General features: G+C 55.8%; 5 protein-coding genes across 5 annotated transcripts; 4 read left to right on the top strand and 1 right to left on the bottom strand.

The window, feature by feature from the left end:
- Window positions 1-71: 71 nt before the first annotated feature.
- RUNDC1 (RUN domain containing 1) lies at window positions 72-4,022 on the top strand. Its single transcript, XM_048316234.1, has 5 exons — window positions 72-447; window positions 994-1,152; window positions 1,418-1,616; window positions 1,885-1,974; window positions 2,511-4,022. Exons 1-5 carry the CDS (start codon window positions 118-120, stop codon window positions 3,374-3,376), a joined length of 1,644 nt encoding a protein of 547 aa, XP_048172191.1. The 5' UTR covers window positions 72-117; the 3' UTR covers window positions 3,377-4,022.
- Window positions 4,023-4,360: 338 nt separating this feature from the next.
- RPL27 (ribosomal protein L27) lies at window positions 4,361-6,470 on the top strand. Its single transcript, XM_048316245.1, has 5 exons — window positions 4,361-4,452; window positions 4,556-4,638; window positions 4,782-4,951; window positions 5,526-5,636; window positions 6,380-6,470. The coding sequence occupies exons 2-5, from the start codon at window positions 4,558-4,560 to the stop codon at window positions 6,426-6,428; spliced, it is 411 nt and encodes a 136-aa protein (XP_048172202.1). The 5' UTR covers window positions 4,361-4,452; window positions 4,556-4,557; the 3' UTR covers window positions 6,429-6,470.
- Window positions 6,471-7,076: 606 nt separating this feature from the next.
- Window positions 7,077-10,167, top strand: IFI35 (interferon induced protein 35). The gene is made up of 9 exons (XM_048316225.1): window positions 7,077-7,234; window positions 7,311-7,379; window positions 7,646-7,801; window positions 8,114-8,221; window positions 8,522-8,666; window positions 8,886-9,019; window positions 9,192-9,381; window positions 9,658-9,764; window positions 9,886-10,167. Exons 1-9 carry the CDS (start codon window positions 7,220-7,222, stop codon window positions 10,075-10,077), a joined length of 1,116 nt encoding a protein of 371 aa, XP_048172182.1. The 5' UTR covers window positions 7,077-7,219; the 3' UTR covers window positions 10,078-10,167.
- Window positions 10,168-10,355: 188 nt separating this feature from the next.
- Window positions 10,356-16,681, top strand: LOC125331821. The gene is made up of 5 exons (XM_048316207.1): window positions 10,356-10,687; window positions 11,038-11,141; window positions 12,089-14,980; window positions 15,315-15,523; window positions 15,981-16,681. The coding sequence occupies exons 1-5, from the start codon at window positions 10,510-10,512 to the stop codon at window positions 16,048-16,050; spliced, it is 3,453 nt and encodes a 1,150-aa protein (XP_048172164.1). The 5' UTR covers window positions 10,356-10,509; the 3' UTR covers window positions 16,051-16,681.
- A 269-nt stretch (window positions 16,682-16,950) lies between these two features.
- Window positions 16,951-25,333, bottom strand: VAT1 (vesicle amine transport 1). Its single transcript, XM_048316214.1, has 6 exons — window positions 24,996-25,333; window positions 23,918-24,125; window positions 23,428-23,598; window positions 23,251-23,340; window positions 22,085-22,326; window positions 16,951-21,056 (listed from the first exon to the last, which is right to left on the bottom strand). The coding sequence occupies exons 1-6, from the start codon at window positions 25,320-25,322 to the stop codon at window positions 20,955-20,957; spliced, it is 1,140 nt and encodes a 379-aa protein (XP_048172171.1). The 5' UTR covers window positions 25,323-25,333; the 3' UTR covers window positions 16,951-20,954.
- Window positions 25,334-27,650: the final 2,317 nt, after the last annotated feature.

The following is a 27,650-nucleotide window of genomic DNA, read 5'->3' as shown; positions in this document are numbered from 1 at the left end:
GCGCGCCCCCGGGGCCGCCGCAGCCACCACGCCGGGCCGCGAGGGGGCGCGCTGGCCCCGCCCGCTCCCGCCCCGCGCCGGCAAGATGGCGGCGGCGCGGCGCCGGTAGCGGCGGCTATGGAGGGGGAGGGCGGCTCGCTGGGCCCCGGCGAGCGCTGGGCGCCGGTGGGCGCCGTGTCGGCGGAAGAAGACGAGGAAGAGGAGGACGAAGAGGCGGCGGCCGCGGGGGGCGAGTCGCCGCAGTCGGTGCCGCAGCTGCGGGCCGAGCGGCGCCGGCTGCACGGAGCGCTGCTGGCCCTCGCCTCGCACTTCGCTCAGGTGCAGTTCCGGCTGCGGCAGGTGGCCCGGGCCGGCCCGGCCGAGCAGCAGCGCCTGCTCCGCGACCTCGAGGACTTCGCCTTCCGCGGCTGCCCCGCGCCGCTTCCCCATGGTCTCGGCGCAGCCCCGGTGAGTGAGTGAGTGCCTGTGGCAGGGCAGAGGGGGGCCTTTGCCGGGCAGAGCCCCGGGGTCGGTGTGTGGGCCTGACCGCGGCTGAAGCCTGTTAGCGGCGGCTGCGATCCTGCTCGCGCTGCTCGGGTTCGAGCTCAGTACCAGACGTGCACAGGCCCCTGGTGACTCGGAGCCAGCTCGAAGGGATGTGCCCTAGAGCCCTGAGTGGTGTGTCACCGCTCCACGCCCTGGTACAGCACAGGTGACTCAGAGGATCTGTGATATGTACGTTATTTGGCTCCTTTCTCTCTGGATCCTGGCCTTGTGGGACAGGACGTGGGTGCAAGAGGTCTGGAGAGGTGCTTCCGCTCCCTTATCAGAGGAGGTGATGTAGCTGGCACCTCTGCTTGGTGCTCAAACACATTTCTGTCTCAGACTGGTTTGCAGTGCTCACTAATGAAGTACATGAGCTGCAGGAAACACTCCTCATGTCATAATCCTGTTCTCTGGGGCTTGGATATGACAGTAAGTCTTCCATTTTATTTATTGATGTTTTTTTTTTAGGGTGAGCGAGAGAAGCAGGAGCAAATTGAGGTCCAGAAGGAGAAGCAGAGAGAGCTGATCCTGCAGCTCAAGACACAGCTGGATGACCTAGAGACCTTTGCTTACCAAGAGGGCAGCTATGATTCTCTGCCACAGTCTGTGGTTATGGAAAGACAACGGGTAAGGCTCACAAATCCTCCTGCTGTATTTCCTAGCCCTTGTGAGCATCTTACAGACTCACTCATCAATCTGCATTTCTCACCAGCAGCTGTAATAGAATGTCAGGAGTTTGTCTACATGTGTGAACCTGTCCCGTGTCTTTTGCAATTATTTCTGTGCAGCAAAGGTATCCTGTTTTTGAGGGAATCTCTGGGAAAGGAGCATTTGAAGCTCCTGGGCAGCAGTGCCACATGGTGGAATTGTGCTGCTCACTTGTGTTTTGCAGATGATTATAAATGAGTTGATAAAGAAACTGGACATGGACTTGAGTGAAGATATTGCAACGCTCTCTCCAGAGGAACTGCGACAGCGGGTGGATGCTGCCATAGCACAGATTGTAAATCCAGCCAGGGTGAAGGAGCAGCTGGTGGAACAACTGAAGACCCAGATAAGGGACCTCGAAATGTTCATCAACTTCATTCAGGGTCAGTGATGAGTTTTTGAATGAGCAGACTGAATTGCTTTGTAATTCCCTGACATAGTCATGGGGAGAGAGGTCACAGCTGTCGGGAGATGCAGGAACAGCTTATGGGTGACAGGAAAGTACAAATCTTTCTAAACTGATGATGAGGAAAAGTATCGATAGAGTGACAAAAGAGGTCCAGAGGGGTCGGAGGAATGTTGATCTTAATATTTGGGATATGCAGCTGAAATTCACAAATGGGAAATAATGATGGGAAATCTTTTTTGTAGATGAAGTTGGAAGCTCTGGCAAGGCAGAAGATGGACACTGTGACTGTGGAGGCTCTTACAAACCCAGCACCCGGCCTTCTGGGAACAGAGGTGGGCACTGCTGGGCTCGGTGCTGCTGGCAAAGCTCCAGTTCCTCCCTGGAGCTTTCACAAGCATGAACCAGTCATTCTCTGCTTTTTCCTGGCAGCTGGTCTTTGTGCTTCTGCATTCCCTCTGCTGAAGGCCTGCGTCCTGTTCCTTTACCCTCCTTGCATGGGATCCTCAGAGCAGTCACAGAGCCTGAGCATGTGGCACAGAGGGTGGGCTTGGTCCTCAGTGGGGGTCAGGAAGAGACTGCTGATACTTGGTGCAAAACACACTGTAATTAATTCATGCTCGTCAAGCTCTGAGATCTGTGAGCAGGTACAGTGAGCCAGGGGGATCCAGTGTTCTTTAGAGTTTGAGACCTCCCTACTTATCCCGTGAACCTGCTGGAAATACAATAATGTAGCATGAGGCATCTGCTGCTGGTCAGAATGTTAGTCTGAAGGAATTTTCAGATATTTGCACTCCCTTTGTGTGTATGAACAAGCAGAGTTGTTGACTCCCTGATGAGAGAATGTTTTTCTCTTTTCTAACCTGGTCAGTGAACCCAGAAGATGCCAGAAGGATGCAAGAAACGGGCCTGCAGCTCATGCGCCGCGTGCTGGCCGTGCTGCAGATCTTTGCTGTCAGCCAGTTTGGCTGTGCCACGGGTCAGATCCCTCGCACCCTCTGGCAGAAGGACCAAGACAACCAGGACTTCTCCCCCTTAATAGAGAAACTGGAGTTGTCAGTGGAGCGGGTGAGGCAGCTTGCCCTGAAACACCAGCAGGCAGAGCATGTTATCTGCTCCTCTGAGCTGCAGGACGTTCCCCTTGGAGGCAGAGATGAGCTGACTCTGGCTGTGCGCAGGGAGCTGACGGTCGCTCTGCGGGACCTGATGGCTCACGGGCTCTACGCCTCTTCCCCAGGCATGAGCCTGGTGCTGGCCCCCATCGCATGCTTGATTCCCGCGTTCACGCCCTCGCCGCGGACCATGCACCCCTGGGAACTCTTTGTCAAGTATTACAACGCTAAGAATGGACAAGCCTTCGTGGAATCCCCAGCTCGCAAGCTCTCCCAATCCTTCGCCTTGCCTGTGACAGGAGCAACGGTGGCTACCCCCAAGCAGAGCCTGCTGACAGCCATCCACACGGTGCTCACAGAGCACGGCCCCTTCAAGCGCAGCGCAGACTCGGAGCTGAAGGCACTGGTGTGCATGGCACTGAACGAGCAGCGCCTGGTCTCATGGCTCAACCTCATCTGCAAGTCTGGAGCTTTAGTTCAGTCTCACTACCAGCCCTGGAGCTACATGGCCAACACAGGCTTTGAAAGTGCGCTCACCCTCCTCAGCCGCCTGAGCAACTTGAAGTTCAACCTCCCGGTTGACTTGGCTGTTCGGCAGCTGAAAAACATCAAAGATGCTTTTTGATGTGTTTTTATTGTAGATCATCCCTTTTCCACTAGTAGGCAGCTGTTGGGCTCAAGAAGCCTGGCTTTTGTAAGACCCAAGTTTGTCTCTTTGGTATTTGCTTTTAGGGAAATCTTAGGGTGTCATGATGCTGGCAGTGTGTTGTCCGATGCTGCCCCTGCACAGCAGCTGGAGGCTGCGGGTTGGGCAGCACCTTGCTCTGCCCCCTCCCTGCTCCTCTTGGGCCAAACTGCCTTGTCCAGCAGCCAGTGACTGTTGGGGGTTGGGGGGCAGAGGCCTGGCCACGGGACCTGCAGGTGGGGGAAGACCCTTGGGATATGCAGCTGAGCTCCTTTGTGGTTATTTCTGCCAGTGTCTGCTCTACACCATGTGCACACGCAATCCCTCATGGAGGAGGGAGCTGGCAGGTGTTGAGGCACATTGCAGGTTCCCGGTCACATGGGACTTGACCTCTCCCGGGAGAAGACGGGGCAGATCCAGAGGTGCCAGGGGGCTCCTCCAGCGGCTCCGCAGTCTGTGTCTCTTGGGCTGCCGGGGCGCTTTGTCCAACGGCCCCAGCTCCTTGTTCCAGGCTTTTGTGCGGCGGTCAGTGCAGGCCGGTGTCCCGCGGGGTGTATTAAATACCTGTAGTACATGTGGGCCGAGACTGCCGCCGTGCCGTGTGCTCTGTCCGTTACCGGGGCTGTGACGCCGTGCCCGGGGAGGGCGGGGGAGGGCGGACACCTGGCACCGCCGTGCCCGAGGGGGGCGGACACCCGGCAGCGCCGTGCCCGGGGAGGGCGGACACCCGGCACCATCGTACCCGGGGAGGGCGGGTGAGGCGGACACCCGGCAGCGCCGTGCCCGAGCGGGGCGGACACCCGGCAGCGCCGTGCCCGGGGAGGGCGGAGTGGGGCGGACACCCGGCAGCGCCGTGCCCGGGGAGGGCGGAGGGGGGCGGACACCCGGCAGCGCCGCACGGTGCCGGCCGCGGCTCCCGGTGACGCGGCGGAAGTGACGCAGCGCCGCTCAGCGGAAGGCCGGGGCGCGGCGTTCCATTTCTCTTCCGGCCTGGGCGCCATCGCAGCGGAGCCTCGGTGAGTGCGGGCGGGCGCGGGATCGGGATCCGCCGCCATCCGCGGAGGTGGCGGCCGGGGCGCGGCTCGGGCCCGCTCTGACTGCCGGCTGCTGCCTCCGCAGAGATGGGGAAGTTCATGAAACCGGGGAAGGTGGTGCTGGTGCTGGCCGGGCGCTACTCGGGGCGCAAGGCCGTCATCGTGAAGGTGAGCGTGGCGCTGAGCCGGCGGGGCCGCGCCGTGCTGCCGGGGCGAGCGGGAGCCCGGGGGGCAGCGCGGGAGCGGTTCCTGCGGGGCCCGCGCGGCCGCGGCTCCTCGGTGCCATCGCCGCCGCGGCCTGTTTATTTCAGAACATCGACGATGGCACCTCGGACCGGCCGTACAGCCACGCCTTGGTGGCCGGCATCGACCGCTACCCGCGTAAGGTGACTGCTGCCATGGGCAAGAAAAAGATCGCAAAAAGGTCCAAGATCAAGTCCTTCGTGAAGGTTTACAACTACAACCACCTGATGCCCACCCGGTGAGTGCAGCCCCAGGAGTGCTGCTGCCGGCAGGGCTGGAGGAGTCTTGGCTGCTTTCGTGTTTCTTGTGTTCTGTACTGAACACCGGGAGTCACCAAGGCTGTTAATGCCGTGGCTGGTGAATATGAGGCTCAGGCTCTGCAAAAACAGGGAGCTGGGGGTGTGAGGCTGAGTGAAAATATTAATGAACTTTTGGAATGAGGTAGCTGGCTCTTATTTCAGCCGCACTAATCTCTTTGCTCAGGGGGTGTCAGCAGATGAGCAATTTGAGACAGCTGTGAGGGTCTGGAGCTGGCAGAGCCATTCCTTACTGTGCCTCAGAGCTCCTAGAGCGGCTCCCATGCACCACGTTGAACAGAGCTGCATATCCCTCACAAAGTGTGTGGCTGTTTCCTTTATAGGCTGAACTGAGACTGCTGTAGTGCTTTGGTGATTCCTGAACTGAGGAGACTTTTCGAGCTGTAGCTCCTTGACTGGACACTAGAATGAATGTTTGACTGCCAGGAGCTCAGCTTGATTTTCAGCCCTGTGCTGGGTACCATGCCCCTTTTGCACCATTCTGCTCTTTCCCAGGTATTCTGTGGATATTCCCCTGGACAAAACAGTGGTCAATAAGGATGTGTTCAGGGATCCTGCTCTGAAACGCAAAGCAAGACGTGAAGCCAAGGTGAAATTTGAGGAAAGGTGAGTTGGGAGCTCGTCTCTTCAGTGGTGTTGGTTCTCATCCCCAGGGTGAGGACTTGGTGGGGCTGTGCCACAGCCTGTGAGTCTCCCAAGTTGGCACTTCTGCCCCAGCTTCCCTGCACGCATGTTTGTTGTTTTCTTTTCACCTGTGCACGTGTGCAGCAGCATCGTATGTGTAGCACTGTGTGTGTGCAGCATCGTGCCAGCATGTGCGGGGCCTTTCAGGTGCCAGAGGATGATCTGACAGCATGCTGCCAGTTCATCCTCTCTTATCACTGGGCTGGGTGGCCAGGGCAGTGCTGACACTTTGTGTGGGGGTGCTTGGGTTACTTTCTTTAGGGTTTTCTGTTCAGAAGCTCCTTCAGAGGAAGGAGCTGTGTGGCCTCAGTGGGATACGCAGTGCCTTGGGCAGCCCCTGAGCTGTTCTCCGAGGGCATCTCCCGGTGACTGCCCTCCACACGAGGTATCCAGCAGGATGGCTGTGTCCTGTGCTTGTGCCTGTTGGGGTGGAAACTGCCACAGTGCAGGTGTCTTTCATGAGAAATCTGGAACCTAGCACTTGCTTCCCTTGGAATTTCAGTATTTAAAGTGGGTTTAGTTGTAGCCTAGGCCAAAGAGACCAGGTGGATTGCCTCTGGGTGAGCTGGGTTCTGCCTTCTGTGTGTCTGGGACAGCTCAGGTACAGGTTTGGTGCTGTTACCTGCTAGTACAGATCCTTCTCTAACCTGTGTGTTCTCTTTCAGGTACAAAACCGGCAAGAACAAGTGGTTCTTCCAGAAGCTGCGATTCTAAGGGTGTAACAAAGTTGCATCAATAAATGTTTATTAAAAACCATGTTTTTTTGTTATTTAACACACAAGCAGTGGGCTTTGTGTTGTGGTCATGCTTGCTCTGTGTCTCTAAGAGCTGGGAAAGCCATTGCAGTCTAGGTGAGCGTCAGCATGTTTGTGGAGCCTTATGCAGCCCGAGCCGTGAGTGCAGGTGTCACCTCTGGGACTGCTCCGTGTGGGGTCAGGGCTGTGCTTCCCTTCTGCAGCTGCGGGCTGGTTGATGTTCCTGCCACAGTGGAAATCTCTCATTCCCAAAACTGCAGTGATCCCTGTGAGAAAAAGAGTGAGAGAGGGAAGGCAAATTCCAGGTGTCTACTGAGTGCGCAGTGAATTGTGTGGTGACTGATCTGTGGGTGTTGGATTTTAGGTTCCCGAACGGGGCAGTGCTGGCTGCTAGCTACCTGTGGAGCAGGGGCTGGGTCGGGTTGTAAATCCAAGAGTGGGGCAGGAAGAGGTTATTTCTTAGCTGACCACGTTCGTGGCAGGGCGAGTTGGGTGGGGGGAGGATGGGGGTGATGGGTTCGGGCGGGGCTGGGCGGGCCCGGCCTTTCACGGTCCCCGGGCCGCGGCCGGGGCTGCGCTCGGGGGAGGGCGGGGCGGGGCGAGGCAGCGAAAGCGAAAGCGAAAGGCGGGAGCAGGCGCGGGGTCCCCGGCAGCAGCACCGGGCAGGGGGAGCGGTCCCGGCGGGCAGGACAGGGCAGGGCTCCCCGCGGGACCGGGGCTCCGGTCCGTGCTGCCGCCAGCGCTGCGGGGATGGATTCAGAGGAGGTGAGGAAGGACTGAGCCGCGGGAGCCTGCGGGCTGGGGGGCGGCGCGGCGCGGCTGAGACCCCTCCTGTCTTTAGGACTCCTTCGTCCGGCTGCTCCCCGAGGAGAGCCCCAAGCAGCTCCGGTGGGAGATGGAGCGGTGTAAGGTGGGTCCAGCTGCGTCCGAGAGAGAGAGGCTTGGTCGGCCGGATCCCGACTGCCCGGGATCCGCCCGGCCGGCCCTGGGCAGGAGCTCGAGTGTGTTTTCTTGGACTACGAGTCAGAGGAGGCAGAGAGGAGTAATTCCACGGAGATAAGAGCCTGTTCTGGGGTCCAGGCTCATTCCCAAAGGCACAGCCTGTGCCAGGGCTGGGTGGCTGGTGGGGTCATGCAATGTCATCAGGGTCTTGCTGTCTGATGGTGCTTCTCACAGGAGCTCAGTATTCTGGGGCAAGACCATGAAAACCTACAAATGGCCAACGAAGCTGCAGAGCAAGGGACACGAGAGCTGAAGGAAGAAGGAGAACTTCTTCATAAAATTCTTGAGCAACAGCTGTCTTTAAACGGAGATCAAGAGAGAGCCCACCAGGTCGGTGTTCAGTGGATGTATCTTAGGCTTGGAAGGGTGGCAGGGGGTGCAGGGGCTGTATCACTGCTCTGAGATCACTTGCTTGGGATCCAGTGGAGTTTTCATGGGAAACATAAGGTCTGTGCCGAAGCGAAGGGAGGGCTGTCCTCAAAGGAGAGGAACCAGGGCAGGGCTGCAGGCAGTCAAGAGCAGGAGAATGGGTTGGAGCTGTGTGCCCAAGAACAGTGCTGTGCTCAGAACAATTGCGTACTGCAGCCCCTTGTGTCCTGGTGTTCCCTACTGCCCACTCTTTCCTTCCTTCCTTCCTTCCAGATTTTTGCAGCAAAGGAGGAGAACAACAGACTGAGGCAGGAGAAGCAGGTCCTGAAAAATAAACTGGAAGAATTGAAGAAGAGAGTCCTCTGGAATGATCCTGTGATGGTAACAGAGTGTGTGTGGGCACCTGGGTCTGCTGGCAAGGGCACAAGCCTGGCTGGAGAGGCTGCAGGTGAATGCAGCTGGGCACTGTGTGATGACTGGAACAGCTCCTGTTAGCAGGCAGCTCCTCTGCCAGGGCCAGGAGCTCCGGTCATGGCTTTGGGATTCCAGGCACTGCCAGACCCTAGGAGAGACTCTGCTGATGTTCTCCAGCCATGAGTTTATTTCTAGTCTGTGGATTGGCAGGGACATGCCCTGTGCAGGATCCAGTTTCCTCCAGGTGCTGTCTGTATTTAAACCTAGATGCTGTCTGCCTTGCCGGAAAAGAAAATGATCTTTAAGGGACTCACAGTAAACAAGGAGGACATGAATAAGCTGATGCTCACCCCACTGATCCACTACCCTATGCCAGGGGGCTCAGCTCTCATCACCTTTGAGGAGGCAAAGGGTAAGTGTGAGAAGAGCACTGCTCCGGCCAGGTCCTGCTCGACCATTTTGGGGCCTGCCCTGTGTCCCCTCCCTGTGCCAGAGTTTGGCACTGTCCCTCTCCCTGCCTTGTGTGGGGCTGTGCCCCCTCCCCGAAGCATTTGCTGTGCCGTGTCCTGTCCTGTAGAGCGCTGGGAGCGGGCAGTGACTCCCCTGTGTTGGGGGCTCTCCCTGCTCGCAGTGGCCCAGAGGATCATAGAGATGAGGGAGCACATGGTGGAGCTGAGCTGTGGGGAGGAACTGGAGGAGCTGGACCGGTGCAGAGTGCGAGTGCAGGCAGTGCCCGTGGAGATCCTGCTGCCGTCTGCCCTGGAGGTAGGGCCCGCAGCTCGCCTGCTCCCCATGCCATGGAGCTGCCCTGGGCATGCTGCATCCCCTGTCTGAGCCTGCCTCGGCCAGGGCACTGCTACCAACCCCACTCAGCACTGCTCCCCGGAGCTCTGGGGTCAGTCCTGCCCTGGCACTGACTGGCCGGTGCCACCCACAGGTCAGGCTGACTCAGAGCAGCAGGAGCATCCTTGTGTCTGACTTGCCCAGCCTGGGCATCTGCAAGGAGGCACTGCTGGACAAGCTGGAGCTCTTCTTCAGCAAGGCAAAGAATGGGGGCAGCGAGGTGGAGAGCAGGGAGTTCCTGGATGACTCTGGCCAGGTGGTGCTGACCTTCACACAGGATGGAGGTGCGTGGGGTGTGCTGAGCTTGGGTGGCTGGCAAGGATGGAGCAGCCCAGCTTGCTCTGGGGGGGAAACTCCTGAGAGCAGATAAAGCTGTGTGTGGGGAACAGGGAAGGTAGAGTGAGCCCCAGGCTGTCCTGCCTCCCCCAAGACTGTGCTGGTGCCAGTGAGCTGAGCAATGAGCTGGGCAGCATCAGTCTTGGTGCCTATGCCAGGGACATAACATTGCCTGGAGCTTACCTGGGACCTGGACAGCTCAGGGCTTTCCTCTCCATATGCAGTGGCAGAGCCGCTAATTGAAAAAGGACATATCCAAGTGCTTATTGGGAAAGGGAAATACAAAGTCAAAATATCACCATGCATGAGTGGAGACATCGCTAACCTGCAGGTAAGGGCATGACCCCTGTGCAAGCAGCACCTGCCAGCCTGGGCTGAGGCAGCACAGGTGGGGGGGCTCCTGAAGCCCCTCTCCCTGCACTGCTCTGCAGCTCACCCCCTGCTCTGCCCAGCTCCAGCCCTCCCGCTGCCCCAGGACTGTCCTGCTTTTGGGCATCCCCGACGTGCTGAGTGAGGAGTCCATGAGAGACGCCCTGGAGATCCACTTCCAGAAGGCCAGCCGCGGCGGCGGAGAGGTGGATGCCCTTGCCTACGTCCCAGCAGGGCGGACAGGGGTGGCCGTGTTCGTGGAGGACAGGGGCTAGTCCTGGCTAGTCCTGGCCGGCCCCGTCAGCCCGAGGCTGAGGAGCTCCGTTGGCCGGCGGGCACGGGGGAAATTAAAGCGTCTGTTGGGAGCACCGTGTCTGTCGTGTTGGGGTCGGGCTGGGCCGGGTCGGGCCGGGCGCTGCCTGCGGCAGCCTGAGGGAGGCTGGGCCCTTCCCCGGCCGCGCTCTATGGGGCCGGGCCGCGCCTTCCCGCGGGGCCCAGGGCGGGGCGGCTCCGCTTTCGCTTTCATTTCCCCGCGGCGGCGGGGCCGGGGCGGAGGCCGGAGAGGAGCCGGGGGCCGAGCAGGGGCTGCAGAGCCGGGGTGGCACCGGGCGGGCGAGGGCCCGGCGTGGCGAGGCGGGGCAGCCGCCGCCGGGGCTCCCGGGAGGCCGTGCCGGTGTGGCGGGGCCCGGGCAGCCGCCGCCGCGGGCATGGCGGGCCGCACGGTGCGGGTGCGGGGCTTCCCCGCCGAGCTGCCTCCCGACAGGGTGGCCGACAAGCTGACCATTCACTTCCTGCGCTCCCGCAACGGTGGCGGGGACATCGCCGACGTCCGGGTGCTGCCCGGGTCCCCGCCCTGCGCCCTCATCATCTTCGAGGCACCAGAAGGTAACGCCCGCGGGACCCTCGGGGGCCCGGCCTGTCCCGCCATCCCCAGCCCCATTCTTCCCTGTCCCACCATCCCCAGCCCCACCCTTCCCTGTCCCGCCATCCCCTGTCCCACCATTCCCAACCCCGCCCTTTCCTGTCAGGCTGTCCCCTGTCCCACCATCCCCAGCCCCACTATTACCTGTCCCGCCACCCCCTGTCCCACCATCCCCAACCCTCGCATCCCCTCTCCCACCATCCCCTGTCCTGCTGTCCCCATCCCACTGTCCCCCGTCCCACTGTCCCCGGCCCCACCGCCACTGCTGCCCCTTGGCTGGGCTGACGAAGGTCCGGGTGGCTTTTCCCACCAGTGGCCCAGAGGATCCTGAAGGTGAAAAACCACGTGCTGGCAGTCGGAAGGACACTGTACCCACTGGAGGTGACCCCGCACGCTGCAGAGCTGAGCCCCGATGAGGTACTGAGGGGCCATGGCAGCCCCAGCTGCTCCCACTCACTCTGTGCCTGGCAGACAGCTTGGGAAGGGAGACCTCACTCTCTCCTTTAATCTTAATTACACTTAAATCCATTTTCATTCATATTCAAATGAAGACGTTTTTTCTGTGCTAATAGCACAGGGACAGCCTGGCAGCCTTGTGGGCTCAGTCATCTGGCATTTGTGCCTGTCAAATGAAGGATAGTCAGGCTGGAGAGAACAGGCACTTTTCTCCAGTCCATCTGGTGCCACATGGGGAATTGTGTTAATGCCTCTGCCATGTCATCAGCTGGATGTACAGTGTATTGTTCCTCTCTCCTTTTCAGGAAAGCTTAGGATACAGACATGCTGGTGTCTAGGGAGCACTGGGGAGTTCTTGCCTTTTCCTCCAGTCTCAAGAGACTGTGGCAGTAGCCATGTCTTGTTTTTATGTCCGAGCTTTTTGGGGCTCGGACATAAAAACGAGAGGCAAGGCCAGGCTAATTCCCATACCCTTGTTTTTTGCATACCCAAAGCTTTTTGCAAGTCTATGGTGCCAAAAGTGCTTGAAGATCTGGAGCTGAAGCTCTGCAAAGGCAAGAGGGCAACTGCATTTCAGATGCAGAAACAATAGTGGATTTATTGGGTTTGGGCTTTTTGAAGAACTCCGTGTGTGTAGAAATGTGCAATTTCCCCCTCTGGCTCCTTGTCTGCAGACAGCTTTTGACAAGTGCACGAGGTCAAGGATTTGCTTAGCCTGGGTCTTTCAGTCCTGTCTGTGTCACGGTCCATCTCTCTCAAAAGTAGGATGCTGAGGGAGAGAGGTGGAAGACTGTGTCATCTCTTCTGTCATAGTAATGCAGGGGCCAGGTGCAATTGCCTTCTCCTGTACCTTTAGAAGGGGTTGGTTTTGGTCCTTGCTCTCTCACTCCTTTGCTATCTACTTGCAGATCTTCCTATGTGTGTGCATGACAATTGACTATGGCAAGCTTCCCACTGGCAAAATCCTCCTGAGGGACTTGCAGAAAGGCTACAGCAATGTACAGTTCAACTTTGACTCAAAGAATATGCACTGCATAGTCCAGGGACCGTTCACTGAGCTGCAGACCTTCAGCAGAGACCTGCTAGGCAGCCTGAACCTCAGGAACCAAGCCATTGGCGAGATCCTCCTGCCAGCTTCCAGCCGTGGGGCCAAAGAGATGGGAATGCATGACCACCAGCAAGTGCCTGACTCCCCTGGGTCAGCACAAGAGACAGCAAAGCTGCCAAACTGGGACCAGGTGCGTGAAATGGCAGCTGAAGTCCCATCAACTCAGAGCCCAGTGGGTGAGGAAGCTGGGGAATTTTTGAGGAAGCTGGAGGACTTTTCCCTAGCAATGGACTTGGACATTTACTTGTACATGCAGAGGTTCTGTGCTGCTGAGTACCAAGGTGTGCTGCACCAATATCACGTGGATGTGGTGGACATTAGTGGCGATGGCATTGCTGTATTGTATCTTCAGCCATCTGGAGGTCTGTCTGGGAACGTGGAGGCCTTGCAACAGGCCCACCTGGCCCTGCAGCAGCTCTACCAGCAGCTGGAGGTGAGCCTGCGCAAGGAGAGGATTGCTAAGGAAGGGCTGGGAATGGACAGCCAGGCACTCAGCACTCTGACACAAGAACTGCAGCAGCTGTATCCCCACTTGCTCTGCCATGAGGATGTGAAGCAGCTTTATCTTGTTGGAAACCTTGTTGATGTGTCCCAGGCCAAGCAGCACCTTCAGGATTGTGTCACCAGGAGAGGTGCTGCACACATGGTTGACACGCTGAGCAGCTCCCAACCCTCACACCTTGCAACCTCTGGCACCACAGAGGCTGCACTACACCTGGCCAAAGTGCCTGTGGATACTTCAGCCACAAGACTTAGCCCAGGCAGGCCAGAGCTGAAAGGTGAGTTCAAGCTAGCTGCCAACTTCAGTGCCCTGAAAGCTGACAGGTCTCAGGCTGGCCAGAACCTCTCGCTGGATCAGGACTCTCCACCAGTGGGACACGTGCAGCTGTCTGGGAAACATTCATCAGAGATAGATGCCTCTGGTCTGAGTGACCCAAGAGCACTGACCCAGCAGTATCGGCCTCCCACCCCTGTGACAGATAAGGTTCTGGGGTCAGCAGCAGACCCTCAGCAGAATGACCCCACAGAAAGGGACCATATGGAAGGAGGTGCCAGACTTACAGGACAAAAGGTGCTGTTGCCCTTTGTCGGCAAAGAAAACAGGACTTTTCAGCAGCCTGAGGAGTCTAAAGGCTCAGGTCCCGTTAAGCACCACTCCCTGGCTGGCATCTCCAGCACCTGTGATGTGACATGGACCTCTTCTGCTTTAGACTCCAAATCCTCTGCATCCAGGCCTCTGCTGCGACGGTCCAACAGCTTCTCCCTGCCAAGGTCAAAGGAAAGCAACGACTCCGGAGACAGCAGCAGCAGGGTGAGTGAGGAAATGAGCCTGGACTCTCTGCAGTGGTTTTACCTGAAAGATGTCTGCCATGCCACAATTGATGAGCTGTGCAGGGCTGGAGGGGTGCACATCTCAGAGCGCCACGCTGGGGACTGCACAGTGCTGACGCTGCAGGCAGCAGACAGGAGAAGGCTGCTCCAGGCTAAATGGAAGGTGGAAGATCTTGTGCAGAAGTGCCCTGACTTGGTGTGCCAGAGTCTGAGCTACTCAGAGCTCGCTGTAGATGGTCCAGATGACAGTGCCCTGAGTGAACTGTGCAGCCTCTTGCGAGGAAAATCCTTCCAGGTTGGACTCAGCAAAGACAAGTACAAGCTATATCTTGTCTGCCCCAAGGAGATGGTGCCAGGAGTGGCTGAGGCATTCCACATGTTTTCTTCCAGGAGGCTCTGTGCTGTGAAGTCTTCATCTATGTCTCCTGCACTAGAAAGTACAGGGAAATCAAGTGTCATCCAGCCAGGCAGAAGCCAGGACCCAGTGCTGGATGCAGCCCTTCCTGGCAGCCCAAATTCCCTACAGCACCTGAACATCAGCAATAAAGTAGACTCTACAGATATGCTCAGGGCTTCCTGGGTGCCAGAGGCTGAGGAAAAGAGGTCCTCCAGTCCTTGGAGGTTCCAGCAGGCTTGGGGGAAGGAGGAAGCCAGGGTCCGTATTGATTCTGGGGCTGGGAGAGGAGGAAGCAGCCTTCTGAGCGTTGGTGCAGGGGATAAGCCAAGTCCTCCTGGCCTGAGGGAGTCCCAGGAACAGCGGAAGACAAAACTGTCTCTGGGGGAGCCTGACGCCACCCGGCTAAAACAAGTCTTGCCAGACAGATTCCAGTTTGCAAGAGACAAGAGCAGAGGAGGCCACAATGAAGCAATGGGACAGCAGCACTGTCCAGTCCCTGCAGCTGACGGAGCTCCTCAGTCTCTGCCCACCTGGCTATCCAGGGCCACGGCTACTGAGCCACCACCAGCTGTGGCCCAAGAGGAACCTGCAGCAGAGGCCAGGGATCAGGGAACGGCCCCGCTCCCAAAGGGCAGGAGCAATGAGCAGGAGGAGCCTGACCTCCCATCACAGCAGAGAAGAGACCCCAGCCTTGGACAGGAAAGCAGCACAATCCCTCTGGGCCAGTGTGATGCTTGCCAGGGCTCAGGTGTGACCTGCCAGGGCGCCTGCGGTCACGCCTTGTGCAGGACATGTTTTGCAGCAGACAGTACGCAGCCAGCTTGCTGCAGGTCGTCCTCCACTGCCCCAAGCTGCAAGATCTTGGGGACATTGAAGATCTCCTCCCTGTCTCAGAGCCTGCCTGGATACTATCGAGACCCAACACTTCAGCTTGCTTACAGCATCCCTGACGGCGTGCAGGGGGTAGGTACCCAGCGCAGGGATTCCCCATCCCACTGCAGCCCACACGGTGGGGGTCTGTCAGGGTGGTTGGGGGGAAAGAACAGCCACAGCTCCCTGCCCCACATGCAAAGCAGCAGAGGTACTGACCTATGAAAGGCAAAAAGCCCCACACCAGGTTTTGGAGCAGTTTGCTGCTTCTCAAGAACGTGTGATCTCTGGTTTTAGTTGACATTGACTATCAGCCCATGGGGCCCATAGTCATCAGTGTAGGTTTCAAGCTAGACAAAACCTTAGAAATCCCCTCAGAGGCACAGCACTCCAGCCATTGTTTAAAATGTCTTATTCCTGTTCTAAGGTTGGGGACCCTCACCCAGGACAGCCTTACAAAGGGGGGAATTTTTGTGCCTTCCTGCCTGACAACAAGGAAGGGCTGAAGACAGCAAAGCTGCTGAAGAAAGCATTTGAACGCGGGCTGACATTCCAGATCAAGTCCTGCAGTGGAGAAGAAAAAGTAACATGGGGCTTTATCCCCCACAAAACCTCCTGGGATGGAGGCAAAGCCAGGTATGGCCCAGCTCATCCTAAGCTTCTGGGTATGGTTGTGGGTTTTTTAGCAACTGGAAGAGGAGAACCATGGGGTCCAGCTCAACAAATCCTGTCAGGGATGGCTCTTCTACCCTCCCACAGTGGCAGAGTTGCTGCCTCCCTTTGCTTCAGTTTGCAGGGCAGCTATGGCGTGGCAGACCAGCCCTGGCACCCTCCAGCTGGAGCAAAAGCCTTTGCCCATCCCACAGCCATAAATGGTGTGGAAACCCATAAGTTCCCTATGGACAAGAATTCTGGGCCGTGTTCACTTCCAGCCTTTCCCATGACATGGGCCTGCAGGCAGCAGGACATCCCCAGGAGCAGGACTTCCACTCTCAGCCCCTGCTGAAAGGTTGGGGCAAAAATAAAGGGCTGCTTCCCACTGTGTTTTTGGCACATCAGCAGGGTTTACAGTGCTTCCCTCTCTGCCCCACAGGAATGGCTACCCGGATGCCCAGTATCTCCGGGAGGTTGGCGCAGTTCTGAATAAACTGGGCCTTGCGTGATTCTCCCACAGCCATGGCCTGTGGCTTCCCTTTGCCTTCCTTTCCTGCTGAGAAAACTGCAGCTTAACAAGAGACAGCTCAGGAAGAAGCAGGTGTTTGTCAAAGGAGCTCCTGCGTTCCCCAGATGTAGCCAGAAATCTGCGCATTAGCAAACAGCAGCACCTCCGTCCCTGCCCCACGAAGGCCCCAGCATGGATCAGTGCTTCCCAGAAACTCCAGCTCCTCTTGGATGTGTGTCCTGGCAGCCAACTGCAGAACTTATTTCATTCAGCTGACTGCAGGCTGAGCCCCGTGTGGCTTTCAGTAGCATGACCCAAACCCGGGCAGGAGTCTGCATCTAGTCCAGCCCCAGCTTCTGGAAGTCTCTTCCGCCTCCTGCCACTACAGGTAGGTTCCAGCTCAGCTGCTGCCAGAGCCCAGGCTGGAGATGAACTGTCGCTAGTGTCAGCTCTTCACACTGACACTTCAGGCCTCTGCAGACAGCCCCATGCTCCAGCCCCTCCCCAGCACCTGCTCTGAAGCCAGCACCTCTGGTGCCCTCTTGAGGAGAACATTAACAGCTTTCAGCACCCACAGCAGCTGCCTCCCAGGGACAGTCTCTATGCTGACAAATAAATGGGATTTATTCTCATGTTTGGTACTGGATGTTCATGCCTTGTCTTAACTTCAGCCCAGGCACCCACTTCAGTCCCACCTGGCTACTGAGGCACAGAGCCCAGCTAAGGACTTTGCAAACAAAAATCACCATGGAAGAATGTCAGGAACAACACTCAAGCCAACAATTAATAGTTGTCCCCGAGAGCAGAGGCATCTCCTCATGCTGGGAGTGTTACACTTTGTCAATCAAACCTGCCCTGAGCTGTGGGCAGAGGGGTCATGACAACAAAAACCTGAGCAGTGTACTGTGGAAGGTTTTGTTATGCATTTAATTAACATTTGAAACACATAAGGCATATGGTAACAGTTGACAGAGGAGCAGTACACATTGTAGTCATGTAAACAGCAGTGGCACAGTTGTTTTCTGTCCAACTTGGTTACACACACAAAGCGAAATATATTTTTTAAACAAAAGATTTGCTATCTGTCTGTAGGATGACCATCACTCATATCACATATCTGCAAATCAACACAATTCAGACAGTACAGACCAGACCATATGCTGTAAGAGGCTCACTCAGAGTCTAACACGTTTCACATCATGCTCATGTACTACTTGCCAAAAACACTTTGCCATCACGAGGGCTCAGCACACCAGAGACTTCAGGCAACCAGAGTGGTTTAACACCTATGATAGCAGCTGTCAGCGGGCCAGGATCCTGCATCAGTTGAAGCCTGACTCACACAGTGCTTCTTACTTCTCCCTGGCCAGTCAATTCTAGTTTAATACAGGTGTCCAAAACAAAACATAGAGCTGAACTCCTTCCCAGAGCACTTGGCAGGGGCCACCTCTGTTCCCTTCCCCTCCTGCAGTCAGCTTGCAACACAAGTGAGCTTCAGAGAAACTGAAGAGTCAAAAATGTGGCAACCAGCTGCCTGGTGATAGCAAAGGAGTTGTACTTTGTCCCAGACCAGCAGCACCAGGCTGGGAGGCCACTACAGCAATGACAGGAGAGGCACTCGCACTGAGCCCCCCCGGAGCAGGCAGGGCTATGGGCACCTCCTCCCGCTCATCAACTCCTTACACTTTCACTTGGACTCCTCATGGCACAACCTTTGAGTCAGACAATCAGTAAAATAAACATTAAATTGCACTTCTGGAATGGCACACATGATTAAGTACAGGAATCTCCCAGTTCCTCAGTAGCACAACTTTGTCCTAAACAAGCAACATTGAATGGAATGATTTTTATCCTAGGGTTTCGTTTTGGTTTTTTTGCTTTGGTCCTTAGTATACAAACCGGCTGGTTAACTTGATTAAGACACTTGAAATTGTTTTACACAGGTTCTATACTGGCCCTTAAAAAAGAAGTAAAAAACCAAAACACAACCAACCACACCCACCTAGAGCAGAGCATTGAGAAGGGGCGGAGGATTGCAAGGTTACAGTTAATCTTGGTCTTCCTGTAGAAAACACTGTTGCTACCAAGAGACACAAAATAGCCAGTGCTGAACTGAACAGGCAGTAACTGCTCGGCATTCCTGCCTTGATAAGGGCTTCAGGAATTCCTAGCTAGAAGACATGTGAGCAGCTACCCCAAGAGAGCCAGGAGCTGGGATTGTTTCCAGAGAGCCAAGGCCGGAGCAGCTGATAAAGCCTCACTCAGGGCTCACTCTGGAGCCAAACAGCTGCCCTGGGGGAGACAAGGGCTTTACAACAGGTCTTATGGACTGGGGAGTACAGAACCACCAGGTCAGCCCTGGAAAGGCTGGAACACCCGGGGAGAGAACAGCTAATTCACGGAAAGTCCAACAACACCACCAGTGTTCACAAAACAGAGCTAATAAGAGTCAAAACAGGGTTTTGGCAATACTTTGAAAGGCCAGAATGGAAAAGGCCCCAGTGACTTCCTAGTCATGTAAGCAGAAGGCACCGAGATGCTGTTTCCCGTGGCGCACAGGAGGCAGCAGGTCAGAGGGGTCTGATGGGAAGCTGCCAGGCTCCCGGGCTGTGAGAGCCGTGCCACGCCGCCTGACCAAAGGCCATCCATGTAAGGCACTGAGCACGAGCTTGGCTCAGAATAAAGTGGGGAGAGGATGTTACTGTGAAACACACCATATTTTTCCCTTTTCGTGCAGAACCAGAAGATGTGCAGGGTTGCGTGCCTTTTGAACATGCTGCCCTGTCAAGTCCAGTTTCTCAGAGGAACAGGTCCAGGCTTTCCATTTCAGCAATTTAGACAGTCCTTCTGTTTTCACACCTGGTAAAGCAGCATTAGACACTGTTGGATTTAATCTAAATTAGCATGACAGGGCAGGTTGAAAGAAGCAGCAAGATTTTGGATTCAGAAAGGTAAAAAGTTGTGCTTGTGAGTTCCATCAGCCCATGTTTATGAAGTTCAAGAGATGAACTGACAAAGATCTCTGAGAGGGCTCCAGGACTCCTCTGAGGTTGTAGGGAACCGGATTGTTGCAATATTTAAAGTGAGCCAGGGCAAGACCCCTGGAAGCTGTGCCTATGCATTTCTAAAGATCTCTGGACTGAGCCCAAGCACCTGAACCACAAGCTGCACTGACAGATGGGAGCCCCACTGGAGCAGGCTGAGGGAGAACCCCAGCCCTGCATGGCATGGGCTCTCTTGGGTGGCAGTGGGGCTGTATGCCCAGCCCTGTGCCCAGTGGGTACCTGCCCTCCTTGGGCCCTGGGCCCTCCCTGTGGGCTAGTTAAGCAGGATTCTTGTCTCAAGGTTTTGCTTCTGGAGCCCGAGTTCTTCCATGATGAGCAGCTCTTCTTGGTGCCCTCGAGTTTACCATTTCAAATCCAAAATTAAACCCAAAAGCCCACACCTACAATCCATGATAAGTAAGCACCAACAGCACCAGAGCTGCCCAGGGCTGCAAGCAGGGTCCAGTGGGAAGGACAGCATCACCCAGGACTCAAGGTGCTCACAGAGCTGGGCTTAGGTCTCTACACAGCTCTGTTTCCAAATGCACAGAAGGAAAGAAAAGTAGAAGTGAAACAAAGTTCTGGTATAGGAGGAGCACCCCAGGCAGCTCCTAAACCCTCAGCACTGGAGCCCCAAGATACAGATTCAGGGGAAGAAGAGTCAAGCCCTACTGCAGCAAGTGAGCTAGAACACGATAGAAAACTGCTCAGAATATGCAGGTGAAGAGGTTTGACACACAGCTGGGCTGTTTATCATCTAACTGCTACCGTGGCAACAGCTTTACTAACCAGTGTGCCCCAGGGAGAGACAGCCCAGAGGACTGGCTCTTGAAATTTACTTCCCAAACTGCAACAGTGTACAGGGCACTGCACAAAGCATTAACAGGGGATTAGTTTGTTCCCATCTCAATGAAGTCCAACCCAATACTGCAGCCCTTGGAAATAAAAACACGAGGGTGAAGCCCTAACAATACCAACTCGGAGCCCAACATAATAAAGCACAGAGCCAACATCAATTTTTCCAGTCGTTTGAGACACAGTTGAGTCCTTATGGTCTCTAAGAACCAGACACTGCTCAGATCTCTCTATACAATTTGGAAATAGAAAATGGACAGGATCAGGTTACCTAATTGAAACTTTTCTTCTGTAGTCAGACATAGCCCAGCCCAGCCCAGCCTGTCAGGTTATTTACTGTCTGCACAGAGAAGTGACTGCAAATGAAGTATGATATGCCATAGACTCCAAATTGCCAGGATGGCCAAGGCAAAGACAACATGAGCTGTTACTGTCTGACTGTGTTAGTGGCCTACAAAAAGCAGAGGGAATAGAGCCCGGTTAGTGTGAACAGAAGAGAAACCCCTGCTTGAATTAAACTAGGCCAGCTGTGGTTTTCCTTTGGCTGTGGAGGAAACATCCTACATTTGGCCAATGCTCTGCTGAACAGGCTTCCCAAAGCTGACAGCACAAACACTTCAGCAGGGCTCAGTTTCTGCAGAGATACTTGGCAGTTGTTACAGTACATTGCGCCATGACTTTACAGTGACAGGCTGTGCAGTTGTTAGTCACCAACTGCTTGGAAGCTTCAGCCTCACTGCCAGAGAAAAATAAGGTTAGTCTGGAAATTCAGTAGAGAAACAAGTGGTTAGAAAACAGTATGAAATAAACAGGCTTCAAAAGAGAGAGCAGGAGGCATATCTGGCAAAGGGTCAGTCACAACAAGAGCATGCAAACCTCATCTGAATGATAACCATGATGTTCTTGTACTGGTGAAAGATGGAAGATACTGATCTGTCCATTTCCAGGTCCCAAAGAGATCAGGGAATTAAACCACGAATTCATAATCTGCATACATCTCTTCTCCTTAGTTCTCTGCTTTTTTAGATTCTTCCTTGGGTGCTTCAGGAACCAGAATGACTTTTCCAACATTCTTCTTTTCTTGCATCTGCCTCATAGCCTCTGCCACCTGGAAGCAAAAGGAGTGTGGTAAGACCCCCACCCACTGCAGAGTGTGTCCATGCCCTTCCTGGCCCCCTCAGTCCCCCCAGACCAGTCTGAGGCATAGCTGGGAGGCAGCTTTCCTGGCAGTTCAAGCAAGTCCCAAGCATTCAGGTGCCTCTGCATAGGTGTGTTTTGGACAGACCTGGGCAACTACCCCAGAAAGCCAATAGGAAAACTGTCCTCAAGAATTCACACAGACAAACCTTGACACACACAAGGATGCTCTGCTCACACAAATGTGGAAGTGCAGTGTGTGTCACCACAGCTTCCTCTCCAAAGGGAGGGGAACTGCAGGAACCTGGCCACCTGCCAGGAGGAAAAAGCCTCTACTAGCTGCACAAAACAATACATGCACAGAATTGTATCATTATTATCGTTGTTTTTAAGCACCTGGACCAGGCCTGGAGTCAAAGTTTTCCTTAGGCTTTTGCATCAGACTAGTTCTCAGGTATGAACACTGACTGATCATCACTAAGTTCTCTGCTCCCCTGCAGCAAGTCCTGCTCCAGCACAGGATTTCCAAGGGAAGAGCCTGACTCTGCATGGACACACGCCCATAACCCTGAGCAGAACAGAGCTGCTGAAAAACCTGCTGCTCCCTTCCAACATCCTCATTCTGCTTCACTGCCTGGGCTCTTTTGCACTCTTGGAAGGGCAGCAACAGCCTTCCCATCTGTCTGCTTAATTACAGGGTACAGACTACCGAGGGCATACTCCAGTCTGAGGCATAACCCAGTCCCTTCCTGGCTGCTGCTGCCCATGGAGCTCAGCTGAGCACCTGCCCTGCTCCACAGGGACACTGTCTAGCATTGCCCAGCCCTATGCATTGGAGCAGAATAGCCCAGCCACTTTACTCAGCCTTAATATTTTAAAAGGAATAAGGCACTGAATGTCTGAGAACAGATGGCTATTAGACATTTTCAACAGTTCAGCCCCCAGGAACAAGGCGCTCACTCTGTACCACTGCCAGCCTCTATGTTAGCTCAGACTCACCTGGTCAAAGGGCCATACAGAGTCTATTTTGGGCTTGATTTTGCCTTGACTGTACAGGTTAACCAGCTTGGCTACAACACTTCTGATAAGCTCAGCTTCCTCATCCATGTATCCAAGATGGTAGCCACATACAGCCTTGTTCTGGTGCAGCAGCTGCAAGGCAGTGATGCTGAACTGGTTCCACCAGGTTTTAGCCATAGCCATGAGGTTCTTCTTCTGCCCAGTGAGCAGGTTTGCTACACCTGAAAAGAAGGCAAGCCACAGATAAGCTGGAACACAGCACAGGAGGCAATGGGCATCCCATGGAACAGCTCAGACCACGCACAGGGGAACAGCCACTCAGCATAGTGAGGGACAGAGCTGAGAACTGGATCACAGCAGAACCTGCCCAGCTGACCTTCAATGGAAACAGGCACCTGCCTCAGCCTCCAGCTATGCAAAATTTGGATTATCAGCACTCACATGGCAAAAATATAGAACGACTACTCTCTGGCCCTCCTAAGGCAGCAGCAGTGCAGCTAGACTGGAGGGCTGGCAGAGGTAAGAAAGGGTTACAAGTGACAGCCAGCCAGGCTGGCAGGACAGCTTTCCCCTTCTCCTACAGCCCTGCTTCTTCAGGGGAATCACACGCTGCAACGGCCGGGACAACCAAAGCAGCACACTGGTGCAAGTGTCTGGAATCCCACTGGGGGTTGTGTGAGGGCTTTGTCTATGGGACAAAATCACAGTGTTCCAGGGCTGGGGAATGGAGAGATAAGTATTCAGTAGCCTCAAACCTCATCTCCCACACATCCTCTAAAAGAAAAGCAAAGCTGTGCATTAACTCAGCCTAGCAAAAGCAGCTATGCCAGTATTCCTCTGCGAAGACATTCCAGCTTCCCCTGCAGGCATCAGCTTTTACTCTAAGAGAAATTTCACCACGGGAGGGAAGAGTCCTGGAGCCTGTGAACACAGCTTTGGGGACAAGACACAAATCTCACTCCCCTCAGTGTCTCACCAAGGCAAAGCATCCTGAAGACCTTCATGAAATAACAGAACTACAACACAGTGCAGTGAGGAATAGTGATGGTCCCTGACAGCCAAGAACCCAGACACGGAGCATTCCTGTGTGGATCCCATTCTACCACCACACAGTCTCTGGGTTTGGGCTCCTTGCTCACACTCACCGTAAGTGATGAGTTTGCCCATCGGCTTCAACAGGTTAAATGCTTTGGACGTATCAGATCCTCCCAGCGGGTCCAGGACAATGTCAACACCTAGAGAGGGAATTGGGAGCAATTAGAAGTTTCTCTGCAATTGAAAGAAATGCAAAACAGTTGCAGAAGTCCTCCACCTCATCATACCTTTGGGAGAGATTTTCCGGACCTCCTCTGCATAATCCATCGTTCGGTAGTCAATGGGGTGAGCAACTCCACTCTCCTTGAGTGACTCGTGCTTGGAGGCAGATGCTGTGCCAAAAATGGTGACATTTTCTACAGTCTTGCACAGCTGGATGGCAGCAGTTCCCACACCACCTGGAAATCAGCAGTGAGAAAGATTTAGAAGCAAACAGCCCCAGCAGTCAGAAAAACCTCTGAATAGGTAAATTATCCCTGCCTGTACCAATCACACAGCACAGCAGTCTGGGGAATAGAGACTCTGCCTGGTGAGGTTGATACCTGGGACACACTGGGAGATACTAAGCCCAGCCACTGGGAAATGGGGCAGCATGAAGCCTGCATCTCTGCTAGGTGACGTTTTGTCAGTCCAGCCCCATTCTGATCGTTTCCTCACCCATGTCACTTATTCAGAAGATGCATGGTGAAACCAAGAGTCTCAGCAAGAACTGTTTACCTGCAGCCATGTGGATGAGGACACTCTGGTTGGGTCTCAGGTTTCCAAAGTCAAACAGAATCATGTAGGCAGTGATGTAGTTAACAAGAAGAGCAGCTGCTTCTTCGAAGCTCATCCCCTCAGGCATTGAGAAAGTCTGACTGGCAGGCACATTCACAACTTCTTGCCAGAGCCCTGACCTAGCCAGGACCATCACCTTATCTCCAACCTAAAATCAGAGGACAAGGTGGTCGGAAACAAGCCCCCAAGCCTAGCAGAAGCCATCACACCCTTGCCCTCGGTAAGTCAGAGCTAGTGCATGCACACTGTTCTCTGTGCAGAGGTCTGCAGGGACTGCAGCAACCCAGGACTCAGGCAGGAGACCACACCTGCTCCATCCTCATCGGGAGACTGTAGCACAGCACCTCTCACCACAGACCTGGGCACATGCCAGGAACCCCAGAGAGACCACAGGCACTCCATGCTCTGGCTTTGTAGTGGTACCCAAACCCAAACTATGGTTGCCCAAACCAACCATTAGATCCATGTTGGATCCCCAACAAGGCAAGCGGGATGAGGATCATGTCCTGCCCTCCTTACTCAAGCTGGGAGCAGAAGTCTAAACACCGAAGGCTATTACTGCTGCTCCTTGTAAGGATCATCCTGCCGAGAGGCAGCAGCCTTTGGGAAACGTTTAGTAGCATCCATCATGGAAAATGCATGCCCAACCTTAGGAAAACCTCCTGAATCTAAGGCACACGGCCGTCCCCTGCTCCTCCCTGCGGCTCCGGCCCCTCAGCCCGGCCCGTCGGGTGGCTGCGCTTCCGTCCCCCTGGAGCAGCAGGATTCCTGCCCGCCCTGCCCCTTTGTCCAGGGCCTTTGTCCGCCGCCCGGTCGCCGCCGAAGCCTCCGCGGGTGGGATCGGACGGGGCCCTGGCGGGGGCTCAGCGCTGCCGGGGGCCGCCCCGACGGGGAGTCCCGGCCCCGTTCCGGCGGGTGGAGCGGCCGGGGCTGCGGGCACCGGGCCCGGCCGGGGGCGGGGTCGGGCGGGGCCGCACCTGCGGGGCGGCGGGGCGCTTCGGGGCCCCGTAGCCCTCACCTGTCGGTCGCGGACGCCGTCGCCAAGGGCGCGGACGGTGCCGGCGCACTCCATGCCGGGGCAGACGGGCGGCGGCGGCAGCCGGTCGTACAGGCCCTGCCGTGCCATCAGGTCGGCGAAATTGAGGCCGCAGGCGCGGACGCTCACCGAGACCTCTCCGGGCCGCGGGTCAGCGGCGCGCCGCGCCTGCACCTTCACCTTGTCGTAGCCGCCGAACCCCGTCAGCACCAGCGCCCGGTGCTCGGCCGCCTCCCCGCCGCCCGTCGGCGGCTCGGGGCCGGGGGCCGGCTCGGGGGCGGCGGAGGCCGGGGCCGGCTCGGCGGACATGGCGGTGCGGAGCGGCGAGAGCGGCTGCGGGCGCACGGCAGCGGCGGGCGGGGAAGAGCTGGGGCGCGGCCGGGGGCGGAGCGGCACGGGCGGGGCAGCGCGGAGCGGCGGCGGGGGCGGGCGTGGCTGCGGTCCCGGTCAGCCCCCGCCCCGGCTCCCCCAGCCGTACCCGGCTCCCCCAGCCGTACCCAGCCCCCCGCCGTCACGGACCGTCTTCTCCTCCACGCCACCTTTTTTATCTTTTGTATTCCTTGCCTTTTTTCGCCCCTAAATGATCCCTTTCGAACAAACACGCTGCTTGCGTCCTTCCTGGGGACATGGTCGAAATGGCAGTTTTGCTGGAGCATCATTTCCCTGAGTTACTTCTATAATTTATAGTGCGGAAATCCTGACTCTTGTGGGGAGTTTAGTGGCCATCGCTCTGCTCGCGGCCCTGCGATGGCTGCGGGCGACAGGGCGGAGGCACAGCCTGCACACAGGTCGGAGCGGGGGGAGCAGAGTTCTTATCCTGCAACTAAAGAAAAATAAATTAGGCAGCGTGTGCAGACAGACCGCTGGATCCAGCCTCTCTTTCTGCCAGCAGACATCAGCCTCCTCCATGATCTCACTGCTCGGATCCCTTTTCGGCTCCCAGATATCACACTTGCCATCGGAAATGCCGATTCGGTGCCACTTTGTGCAGAGCATACCAGAATCCACGCCTCAGTTGTCTGTTCTTGGTGAACCCATCCCTAACAACCTGCAGCCACTGCAGGGTGACTGCTCAAGCGAACAAGTCAAAGAACGCCCGAACCAGAAAAATATCCATGCCCAAAAAGAAAACACAAACCACCTGGAGGATAATCAGTGTGCTGGGGAAGTTTCTGTGTCATTTTCAAGCCAAGCAAAACCCAGCACAGTGCCTGAACAAGGCAGGGCACTTCCAGCACTCCGACAGCTCTGGCTGGCCTATGGATCAGCAAACCCCGGCATCTCCAGGGCCTTTGTTGGCTGCAGAAGGCCCAGTGTGGCCTGCTGAGCTGGGCTGCAAGAGCTCTGCATGACTGTGGCTGTGTCTGCAGGGCCACACTCTGGGCTGGGCTGGCCCTGAGACTGACAATGTCTGGGACTGCTCAGGAAAGAGGAGCACAAAGACAGGAAAGGAGGCAGAGGGCAGAGCCTGCGCTGCACAGCATTTGGCTCTGCTATGTGGCAGATTTATGGGTGTTGGGGTGGCTGCAGTGGGAACAAGGAGGAGACTCATGTCCAGTTGCAGGCAGGACCACAGTCCAGCCTTACCCTTTGTTTGCTGTTGGTCAGCTCTGAGAAATACGGATGTGCCTTCCTGATATCTGGGCATTTCCCACACCCCAGATTAGAAAGAAGCAGTCAAAGCACAATCCTCTATCTTCTACTGCTCTTCCTAGGAGCTTTCCTGGCCTTCCTTCTTTCACTGATTTATATTCACTGCTGTCAGGGCTCTTGGGATGGATGAAACATGCCGGTCCAGAGGGAGCCTCTATAGACCTGAGAGTTCAGGGGATGATCCCCAGAGGCTGAGTGGTCAGTGAAGGTGGTGGATTTGGGAAGTCAGATTCCTCTTCTGGGAGACTGCTCCAGCTGTGTGAGGCTCTGGAGCAGATTGGACAGGACAGGGACATTTCTGCACAGTGGCAGGTCTCTGTGGTTGGGCAGGACGCTCTTTCTGCCTTTATCTCTTTTGTGTTTCTGAGTCAATTTTTCCTTATCAGCTCAGTCAGTAACATTTTCCCTGTAAATCCTTACCCACTTCACTTTGTGTTCTGCTGGGGTAGTTTTCTCACTGTATTTGAAGCAGCAGGGCTAAGGTCAGCTCTGGCTTGTTGCTGCTCTGGAACGGGTGTGAGTGAAGCCGTTTTGGGGAGCAGCCAGGGAGGTGCTGGTGTGCGGGCATGGGCCGGGCATTTGCAGCTGGCACGCTCTGAGCTTGCAGACCTGGGATCCCCAGCAGCTGCCCACTGCCTGCTGGGGGCGGGACACTGGTGCAGAACAGCAAGGGAGCATTAACTAGAGAAAACTAGTTTTCCCAGTGGAATTGGTGCTCACTGCTCCAGACCATTTTCCAGCAAGCTCTCCAAATGTGAGCTTTTGCTGCACAGAAGCACATGGCCAAGGGCCCTTCTGAATGGTGCTGACTTGTGATTTACAGCCAGAGGTGGGCACAGGCCACTGAGGTAACTGTTCTCATTCTCTCTCTGCCAAACACTTAGCTTTCCAGCAGCCCTGCACCTCCCCAAAAGCTGCTGTCCTGCTTTTTCCAGCCTCCTGCAGTCCCCTCTGATTCCCTGAAAGGGGTTGAGGAGGATGTGC

The sequence above is a fragment of the Corvus hawaiiensis genome, chromosome 1, assembly GCF_020740725.1.
Source record: "Corvus hawaiiensis isolate bCorHaw1 chromosome 1, bCorHaw1.pri.cur, whole genome shotgun sequence".
NCBI lineage: Eukaryota > Metazoa > Chordata > Aves > Passeriformes > Corvidae > Corvus > Corvus hawaiiensis.
The sequence above is the reverse complement of the archived record's forward strand: the minus strand, read 5'-3'. Positions and strand labels throughout refer to the sequence as shown.

Excerpts from the sequence above, each read along its gene's own strand:
- VAT1 (XM_048316214.1), bottom strand. The coding sequence starts at position 25,322 with ATGTCCGCCGAGCCGGCCCCGGCCTCCGCCGCCCCCGAGCCGGCCCCC. Across the intron at positions 23,599-23,917 it reads CCTCATCCACATGGCTGCAG|GTGGTGTGGGAACTGCTGCC; the intron begins GTAAACAGTTCT and ends GCTGATTTCCAG. Across the intron at positions 21,057-22,084 it reads CTGTATGGCCCTTTGACCAG|GTGGCAGAGGCTATGAGGCA; the intron begins GTGAGTCTGAGC and ends TTTTGCTTCCAG.
- LOC125331821 (XM_048316207.1), top strand. The coding sequence starts at position 10,510 with ATGGCGGGCCGCACGGTGCGGGTGCGGGGCTTCCCCGCCGAGCTGCCT. Across the intron at positions 11,142-12,088 it reads CAGAGCTGAGCCCCGATGAG|ATCTTCCTATGTGTGTGCAT; the intron begins GTACTGAGGGGC and ends ATCTACTTGCAG. Across the intron at positions 15,524-15,980 it reads TGGGATGGAGGCAAAGCCAG|GAATGGCTACCCGGATGCCC; the intron begins GTATGGCCCAGC and ends TCTGCCCCACAG.
- IFI35 (XM_048316225.1), top strand. Across the intron at positions 7,380-7,645 it reads GGGAGATGGAGCGGTGTAAG|GAGCTCAGTATTCTGGGGCA; the intron begins GTGGGTCCAGCT and ends TGCTTCTCACAG. Across the intron at positions 7,802-8,113 it reads ATCAAGAGAGAGCCCACCAG|ATTTTTGCAGCAAAGGAGGA; the intron begins GTCGGTGTTCAG and ends CCTTCCTTCCAG.
- RUNDC1 (XM_048316234.1), top strand. The coding sequence starts at position 118 with ATGGAGGGGGAGGGCGGCTCGCTGGGCCCCGGCGAGCGCTGGGCGCCG. Across the intron at positions 448-993 it reads ATGGTCTCGGCGCAGCCCCG|GGTGAGCGAGAGAAGCAGGA; the intron begins GTGAGTGAGTGA and ends TTTTTTTTTTAG. Across the intron at positions 1,153-1,417 it reads TGGTTATGGAAAGACAACGG|ATGATTATAAATGAGTTGAT; the intron begins GTAAGGCTCACA and ends TGTGTTTTGCAG.
- RPL27 (XM_048316245.1), top strand. The coding sequence starts at position 4,558 with ATGGGGAAGTTCATGAAACCGGGGAAGGTGGTGCTGGTGCTGGCCGGG. Across the intron at positions 4,639-4,781 it reads GCAAGGCCGTCATCGTGAAG|AACATCGACGATGGCACCTC; the intron begins GTGAGCGTGGCG and ends TGTTTATTTCAG. Across the intron at positions 4,952-5,525 it reads AACCACCTGATGCCCACCCG|GTATTCTGTGGATATTCCCC; the intron begins GTGAGTGCAGCC and ends GCTCTTTCCCAG.